This window comes from Nelumbo lutea, chromosome 4 (assembly GCF_056320005.1).
Source record: "Nelumbo lutea isolate HS-2025 chromosome 4, American lotus-T2T, whole genome shotgun sequence".
Classification (NCBI taxonomy): domain Eukaryota; kingdom Viridiplantae; phylum Streptophyta; class Magnoliopsida; order Proteales; family Nelumbonaceae; genus Nelumbo; species Nelumbo lutea.
Genome location: NC_142687.1, coordinates 24,299,436 through 24,308,893, shown reverse-complemented (window position 1 = coordinate 24,308,893; position 9,458 = coordinate 24,299,436). Strand labels below are relative to the sequence as shown.

The 9,458-nt window shown below is 38.3% G+C and overlaps 1 protein-coding gene across 1 annotated transcript; it reads right to left on the bottom strand.

The window, feature by feature from the left end:
• Positions 1 to 194: 194 nt before the first annotated feature.
• LOC148854667 (uncharacterized) lies at positions 195 to 795 on the bottom strand. Its single transcript, XM_088983131.1, has one exon. The coding sequence runs from the start codon at positions 746 to 748 to the stop codon at positions 254 to 256; it is 495 nt and encodes a 164-aa protein (XP_088839257.1). The 5' UTR covers positions 749 to 795; the 3' UTR covers positions 195 to 253.
• Between the last annotated feature and the right edge of the window lie 8,663 nt (positions 796 to 9,458).

Below are 9,458 nucleotides of genomic sequence, written 5' to 3'. Positions count from 1 at the left end.
GCACCCAGCAGTTGTGTGGACTAGAACTAGAAGTGAACAGACCCACCATCAATTGGACCCTTACAAATGGGCCCATCTACGAAGAAAAGATGAATGGACTCAGCGCCAGCAGTGGAATGTGTGGGCTCACTCCTCCAAACTCCATCATGGGCTCCATCTGGTGATGGGGGGCCCATTTTTTAACAAACAAAAAATAAACAGACAAAGCAATAAATCTCATAAATAAAATATTCTCATATACAACATTACTGGATTATGATAAATACCTTAAAGGGTTTATAACTTGAATGAAATGATAGCGTACAACATTTTCATATTCTTTCTGGTCTTGGTCCTGGCCTAACTTTGGGGAGAAGTTTCCTGATTCCTGCTTCCTCCCCCAAAAGCTCCCAAAACCAAACTCTCCCTGTAGGGATAATTCCTCAAAAACCTTGTCAATCTCTGCCATGGAGCACCCACAACCATGCTGACGGTGATGGTGGTTGAGAGGAACGGGAACCCCCATTATTTGAATGCTTGAAGAATTTGCTTCAACAATTCTCCTCAGCACCTGTCTATATGGATCTCCTCCTGTTATCTTCTTTCTCCACATTGTCTTTCTAAGTTTTCTCCGGGCGAATCTCTGGGACTTCTGGGCCAATTTGTAGGGAAGTTTGAGCAAGACAAAGACGATGAGATGAATGATCAAGCAAGGGCAACAGCAACATATGACGACGCAGTCTGCAGCCAAGATGTTTGCATCCTCCATGGCACTGAAAGGTGTCTGAAGCTGGAGGAGACAAAAGGGTGGAGATGAATGGTAATAGAAATCATTTCTTGTAAAGAAATTAGTCCCTTCTCCTCTTGAGAGGAATTAGATAGGGTGAAGCAACAAAACAATCAACTTAACGGACCAATATATATATATATATATATTTGCTTTAACTTCTAACAAGGGCTATCATATCAATAATCCTCCTCATAAACTATCAAAATAGACTACTTCTGTAAGGATTCTGTTAAACTGGACTCTACTCTTCATTTTAGAAGCCTCGTGGAGGTGGGTTTCTTTCAACTCAAGCTTGCTCTTTTATTTTATTCTTATCCTCTCATTTAAGGATGATCATGGGCCTATGATAAGGGCCATATCCTGGGCCCGTCCCAAGTTCCACGCCTATGTATTTATGTATTTAATGTATAAAATATCATTTATATTTTTTTCATATGATATGTCATATAATATGCATATAATTTTTGTGGATCTCCATTAATTTTTTCCTCCTAATAATTTTGGTCATGCGTCTTCTATCTATTTTTCTAGATCGATGACTTCACCTAAATCTTCTTATCACTTTTTTAAAGCAGAGAGATCGCCCACAAGCTCCATGATACATAGCTTCATAGCTAGACAGGATATTTGACTCTACCACCTTACGAGCATCTACAGTTTCCAAGCCTCCCTGTTGTAACTTGTAAGGTGATGCCTCCACCTACTTATTTGTGATTAAAATTCAGTAACAGATTCTGTTTCCATTGGCTGCGATTGTTTCATTTTTTAAAGGGGAAGAGAACAAAGTTTTGGGTGTAAAAAGGGTCAAAAATATAACTTAAAACTCTATGGATTGAAATTTGCTTACCCTTTTATTTTAAAGAACAGAAAGTGAGTCATAGGGAAATTTAGATGTTAAATAAAGGTTTTATTATCATCAAAAGAAGTTAGGGTCTGTTTGTTTCACAATCAGAATTGGAATCAAAGTCCTCTGGAATCAGAATGGTTTTAATCCTCCCCCTGTTTGGTTCAAGATGGAACTGAAATTGGAATCAGAATTGGTTGGAATGGATTCTCATTCCTAAACGAGGAGGAAATGGCCATTCCCTCAACTGGAAGAATACCATTCTACCAGAAATGGGAATTAGATTTTGTTTCCGCTCAACTAAATAGTTAGAATTAAAATGAATCCGATTCCAAATTCCTATTCCCGTGAACCAAATGGACCCTTAATAGTAGGAATGGTTCACTTAGCTGGAGTTTGATAATGTGGTTATTTCGTTCAGATAGTTTTCTCAAGAAAAGGGTCCCTTGTAATTAATGTTTTTTTTTGGTACTCTGATTTCATTTTCAAGAGTGGGTTTCACATATTACGCAAGTGAAAGGTAAGCGAAACAGATAAAAAAGCAAGCCCTACTTAAATGCCAACCTGTTTCCAGATTCTTTTTTAATAGCTTCGTTTTCTAGTTTGCAAAATAAGCCTCATGACCAGAGATAGATTCTAGAATTTGAAATTAAAGACTACTGCAACAAATGACTATTTGTATTTTGTAACTGAAATTTATCGTCACAAGCTGTACTTTCAGATTTTGGACATCCTCCGGCTCTAGGTAGGGGTGTCAATTGGACTGGATTTGGTTCAATCCAATCCGGTTCAATATAGATCCATTACAGATGGATCAGGTCCAATTCAATTTAATGAATACTTTGGACCATTTTGGATCATTCAATCTGTTCAAATTGGTTCTAAACCAAACCTGGTCAATTAACACCAGTATTCCTATCTTCTATCAATGAACTGGATATGGGTTCAATCCAATCCAATCCAATATAAATCCATTACGGATGAACCAGGTCCAATCCAATCCAATAAAATACTTTGGTCCATTAAGTCTAGACTAGTTTAATTCAATATATCTTATTAGTATGTCCACCCCATCATTTTGATTTGGACGGGGTCTAATCCAAAACTGGTCTATTGACACCCTTAGCTCGAGCAATCTTCTTTGATGTTGTTTTACTCAAGGTGAGCCAAAGTTGTTCCTCAGGACAAAATAATAGAGTATTGTCTAGTCCAGTCTTTGATCTTGCTGTGGGGAAAGACTAGTCTCCCATGTAAAATTGAATTGAATTGGACTGAAACCTTTGTCTAGGCTCAGCTCTGTGTGATCAAATTCAAAAATTGAATTGGACTTCCTTTTTTTTCTCTGTAGAGTTCTTCATTGCTCCCACAATTCTTATCCACAGGACAAGAACTGGTCCATTGGCTCCATTTACTTTGACCAAAATATCTATTTTCCAAATTTTCTCTTCATATTAACCGATGCCCCAAGCCCTTCTAATCTATTTTCAAAAATTGATTTATTTTATGAATTTTCGCTTACCGCTCAAAGGTAAAACTACAACTTTAAACTCTCTTTTTTGTTGTTCCAAAAGCTTGTATTGTTTTACTGTAGAAATCAGCTTCAATAATTACTATATGGGTATTTTGGATATTTTGTGTCTCTTGTTAAAGGATTTTAACGAAAGGGGTCTAATTGCAACTATGTCAGAAAGTTCAAGGGAGGTGATTGTAATAACCAAACTTGAGGGGAGGTCTTAGAAATGGTGAGAAACTTTAGGGGAGGTTTCAACAATTAACCCTGAATGAAATGAATATAAATTGCGATGGAGGAAGTTTTGGACCAGTTTTATGTAAACTTCCTATGACTTTTCATATCTTTCTTCAGGCAATATAGCATCATCTACTTAGGGCATCATAATTAAAGTATGACACCATGTCCCTAGGCTCAAAGTCGTGGCTGAAACTTCATTTAGTAAATAAGTTATTACAAATAATTGAAATCAATTAGACTGTTACACCTATATATTCATGTGTATAGTGTACAATTGTCTTGTACAAGTGAATTAAATTAGTTAAGCTCTATCTCCTTCTATCTATAAATAACCAATGAGAATGTAATACAATTACCTTTTTCTCTTCTTTGAATCATACATTTCTTATATGGTATCAAAGCCTTAGGCTTTCATTCTTCATTCATTGAACAGTTTTTGAAATCTTGTTCTTGTTTCTTTCATCAAAGATGACGACAACAACCATGATAGGTGGTGGAGATCTAGCCTACACAAATCCAGTGTCACCATATTTCTTGAGCACATTTGACAATCTGGGAACGGTGCTCATTTCATGCTCTCTAGATGGTGAAAATTATGCCACTTGGATGAGAACCATTGTGAATGCACTATGGGCAAAGAATAAGATAGGGTTCATCGACGACATAATCAAGAAGCCAAGTTTGACGAAACCAGTAGAATTGCATGCTTGGATGAAATGCAATTCAAAGGTCATGTCTTGGATTTAGAACGCCTTAGCAAAGAGACTATACGAGAGTGTAGCCTATGTTGAGAGTGTGCAAGAAATCTTGAAAGACCTCAAAGAACAACTTTCACAAGGGAACACACCTCGTTTCTTCTAGCTGAAGTGAGAACTGACACTACTACGGCAAGAAAACCTTTTGACTCTATTTACTTCATGAAATTGAAGGCAATCTGGGATGAGTTATCAATTTACACACCAGGTTTGATATGCTCTTGCCCTACTCGTGCGGCAGTTCACAGGATTTCCAAGCCAAAAAAGATAAAGAAAGAAACTACCAATTCTTACTAGGACTCGGTGATTGATTCAATAACATTCGATCCAACATTTTAAGCATGGAGCCCCTACCTACAATTAACAAAATCTATGCTCTAGTTTCTCAAGATGAGAGAAATCAAGCACTAGTTGCAAGCCAAAGTTTGACCATGGAGGCAACCACCCTTCATGTCTTATCTAAATCCAATAACAATAAGAATGCCAAAGTTCATCCCAAGATCAGATGTGATCATTGCAAGAAACTTAATCACAGCACAGAAAGATGCTTAGTTGGTTATCTACTAGGTTGGGAGACAATGCGATCCACAAAACCATCGACTACTGACAAGGACAAGCCAAATCTCAAATCAAATTCAATTACTCAGATGGTAGAACAGAAGACTTATGGCTTGATTGTAGAATAGTATCACCAACTCATGAATTTGCTTAATGGCAACAACCCAAGGGCATCCACAAACTTTGTAAGTACTCTCTCTCTCTCTCTCTCTCTCTCTCTCTCTCTCTCTCTCTCTCTCTCCTCAGATCACATGGTTCCTCTTGGAACAATCCCTTGTATCCCCCCAATGACAGAACATACCATTGCTCAGCCAATATAGTTGTCGAATGGCAACCTGTTACCAATACAGTGCCAAGGAGATGTTCCCCTTATACCTAGTTTGATTTTGAAGAACACTTTATTCATTCCAAATTTCCAATGCAGTTTCATCTCTATTAGTAAACTCACAATTGATATGAAATGTGTGCCTTTTTTTCCTACCGTTTGTGCTCTATGGGACCTGACCTCCATGAAATTTATTGAAGTGGGCCAAGTTATCGATGGTTTATATCACTTCATGCCTTCTCCCACAGTTGTTTCTCCACCAACATCTCCCATTGAAAACCAAAATCTCTTGCTACTATATCTTCATAAGCCATGCAACACTCAACCTCAGCTTTGTGGCATTCTCACCTAGGTCATGCCTCTTATAGATGGATATCATTGATTCCTGAAGTACAAGTTTCACCACCTTCCAATAATTCCAACAATTGCTGCAACACTTGCTTAAGAACCTAGTTAACTTGATAAACTTTTCCAACAAGCACCTGTTGAGATTTAACCAAGTTTGAGATCCTTCATTGTGACATATGGGGAGGATACTGCACTCCTTCATTGTCTAGTGCCAAGTACTTCTTGACTATAGTTGATGATTGTACCAGGGAAACTTGGATTTTCTTGATGAAATGTAAATCTAATGGTTACTTTTATTTCACACATTTTCGCTCTATGATACAAAAGTAGTTTAATGCTCATGTTAAGTGTGTTCAATCAGACAATGGGTCCAAATTCCTTTCTAGACCAATGCAAAACTATCTTCTCACTCATGGGATCACACATCAGCAATCTTGTGTCGATACCCCTCAACAAAACGGGGTAGCTGAACGCAAGCATTGTCGTATTCCTGAAGTAGCATGAGCGTTAAGATTTCAAGCTAGCCTACCAATATGGGGTGAATGTGTCTTGACAGTGATGTATATAATCAATTATCTACCTACACCATTGCTAAATGGTAAAACACCCTTTGAATCGTTGTTCCATAAACCACCAACTTACAAACATTTTTGACTATTTAGATGTCTCTACTACACCAACACTCTCAAACATGGTCGATACAAGTTTTCACCATGTTCTGCTCCATGTATTTTTGTTGGATATCCATCTGGACATAAGGGATGTCCTCTATTTGATCTTAATTCCCACCAAATCTTTGTATCTCGGGATGTGGTGTTCTTCGAAGACAAATTTTCTTTTGCCAACATACCATTCATGGGTGGCATTATGCAAGATGTCTGGGGTGTTGATAGCTCGCTAGTGTCCCCTCTTCCTGCTCTAGATGATGGCTTCACTATGAACATAGAACCAGTAATGCCCACAATACTACCAACAAATGGTGAAGATGTTAATAATTCCACACTTAATGGTAATCTGGAGCTCATATCACATGTTGACACTCCATCAAATACTCAAAACTAGCATCCATTTCACTACATGACCCATCAAATCCATTGCTTGGACCTCCCTTATAGACCATTAGGCAATGCCCCACTTGCACAAGAAGACTACCACCACATTTATCCGACTTCCATTGTCCCTCAATTAAGCACATCTTAGAGCCCACCACTGTGAACTCTCGTCCCTTATTTACTACCCACCCCATTTCTGATCGCATCACCATGAACCCCCCATCAACCTTCACCACAACTCTCTTGGACTCACCTACTGAACTCACTACCTACCATCAAACCAAACAATTTGACTATTGGCGCAAGGCCATGACTATTGAACTTGCAGCCTTGGAATGAACACACACTTGGACCATGACCTTTCTACCCTTGGGAAAAGTTCCCATTGGCTATTGATGGGTATACAAAGTTAGAGAAACTCCGGTGGTTCTGTTGAGCACCATAAAATGCACTTAGTAGCTAAGATATACACAAAAATGGTTTGAGTTGATTATAATGAAACATTTGCACCTGTAGCCAAGCTCGCTACTATGTAGTGTTTGTTGGCATTGGCCACTGCCTAGTACTAGGAACTCCATCAAATGGATATAGACAATGCGTTCTTTCACAGAAAGTTACATGAGGAAGTTTACATAGTACCTCCCCTGGTTAGCTCTTAGATGGTGACGCTCGAGTTTAAAACCTTAATAAATCCACTTATAGTCTCAAACAAGCTTCTCACAACTAGTTTGAGACCCTTGCACAAGCATTCAAGCAACGGGGATTCATTCAATTATCTATTGATCATTCCCTCTTCACATGTATTCAACCTGGAAACTTTCTCGTTGTTCTTGCCTTTGTTGATGATTTGATCATTGGTAGGAACGACTCCTCACGTATTATTGCCCTCAAAGCTTATTTCCTTCATTGCTTTCCCAACAAGGACCTTGGTCCTTTACGACATTTTCTAGGAATTAACGTCTCTTGTAGTGATGACATCTTCTTGAGTCAATGAATATACATTTTGGGCATACTTAAGGACTACAATGTATTGGGGTGTAGGCCTAGTTCCTTCCCTCCATAACAACAACATCACCTCAAGCCAGATGATTGGCCACCTATTGACAACCCAAACTAGTACATAAGACTCATTGGGTATCTCATATACTTAACAATTACTCATCCCAATATCACATATGGTGTCCACATCTTAAGTCAATTCATGGGGGACCCACTTCAACAACACTGGGATACTACTATATCCTACTTTTTACCACTTGTGGTTTTTAGTTGAGGGCTTATTGTAACTCCAATTGGGTTGGATGTCCCCCAATAAGAAAATCCACATTTGGTTACTTTACTATTCTTGGTTCTTCTCCATTATCCTAGAAGACCAAGAAGCAGTCTACTATTACTCATTCTCAGCTGAAACCAAATACCATGGTATGGCAACCACCACCGCAGAATTGTTATGGCTCAAATGTCACCTTGGGCTTCTTCGCCCCCAACTTATACACTTATTTTGTGATAAAAATGCTACACTCCACATAGCTACCAACCTAGTGTTTTATGAACGAACAAAGCATATCGAGATAAACTATCATTTCATCCATGAGAAATTACTTTCCAAGACAATTGCCACAACACATATCTTTTTTGTAGTACAACCAACTGATATATTTACTAAGGCTCTTGGTCATGATTGCTTCCTCTCCTTAATTCCCAAGTTGGGCAATCATCATCCCCATGCTCCAACATGAGGGGGTGTATTACAGATAATTGAAATCAATTAGACTATTGCACCTATACATCCACATGTACAATGTACAACTGTCTTGTACAAGTGAATTAAATCAGTTAGGCTCTACCTCCCTATATCTATAAATTACTGCTAAGAATGTAATACAATTACCTTTTTCTCTTCTTCAAGTCATACATTTCTTATATAAATTGTCAAGGGAGTTGTGAGTTTCTTTGGCTGAATTTGAAATTGAATAGATTAACTATGATTGAAACTTAAGTTGCATGGAAGCATCTATTGTCATTCAGTGAAGAGCTCCTGTCATTGTATATCTTGTTTGTGCTTGCTTTGTACTAAGAAATGCTTAAAACCTATTTTTAAGAAGCTGAGGATGGATGCTTCAGCCCATTTCAAAAAGTATATACAGGAAGTTAGTTCTTTAAGCCCGGCTTTATGATAACAAACTGTCCTCCTTTATCGAATACTAGCGTTCTGCTATAAAAGTCGTAGAAGATAGCAACCTAACATGCACGAATTATAACCTTGCTTTTGAAGATGGATTTATTTGCAAGGAAATAGAAGAAATCTGGGGAAAATGTCTTTGTTCTTCGATTTATATTGATGCTAACAGTAGAAAATCAAGTGACTCCAGTTCCTTGCTTATTCCTTGCTTATCAAAAAGTAAGAAACTGGATTCACTTCCATGGCATCAACAATGAAAAGCTTAACAAAATGCGCTATAAGCATTAATTCCTTTACCAGATGTGAAAGACATGGCCTCAGAATGGGCACAGAATGTTGGTAGAATATGTCAGTATGGGCACATTAATTGACACGGACAGAGTAAGTGGAGAACCCAAAATAGAATATGCGTTATCTGAAGGAATGTATGTATTGGCTATTTGGCTACGACTATTGGTTCATGCGACCCAAAAATGAAAAACTCCTGTCCCTTCCTTTTCCACTTATTCTGTTCTTCACGCATCCTCTCGTCTTCAAATTTCATTGTTTCCTTTCAACTTGTCACGGTCGATATCAACTCCGCCTCCCACCTTCATGGGCCGAAATGAAGTAGAAATCTCCTCCCCACAAGGGGCCACCCCACAACGTCGCCATGTATTGGGAACATCTCCCAATGATAATACCACTCCTAATGATGTCATCATCGGAAGATGTTCTCAATACAAGGTGTGAATGTGCTGTGGAACGTTGTGGGGCAGAGATGTGTACTCGCAAAATGGCAGATATGTTTAATAGATCCACAATTTCACATTAGACAAACCAGCTTCAAACACAAGATAAAACTTTTCTTTCTTCCCCAAACAGGGAATGGAAGA

Bases quoted from the DNA above. Each gene is read 5' to 3' on its own strand.
- LOC148854667 (XM_088983131.1), bottom strand. From the start codon at position 748: ATGGAGGATGCAAACATCTTGGCTGCAGACTGCGTCGTCATATGTTGC.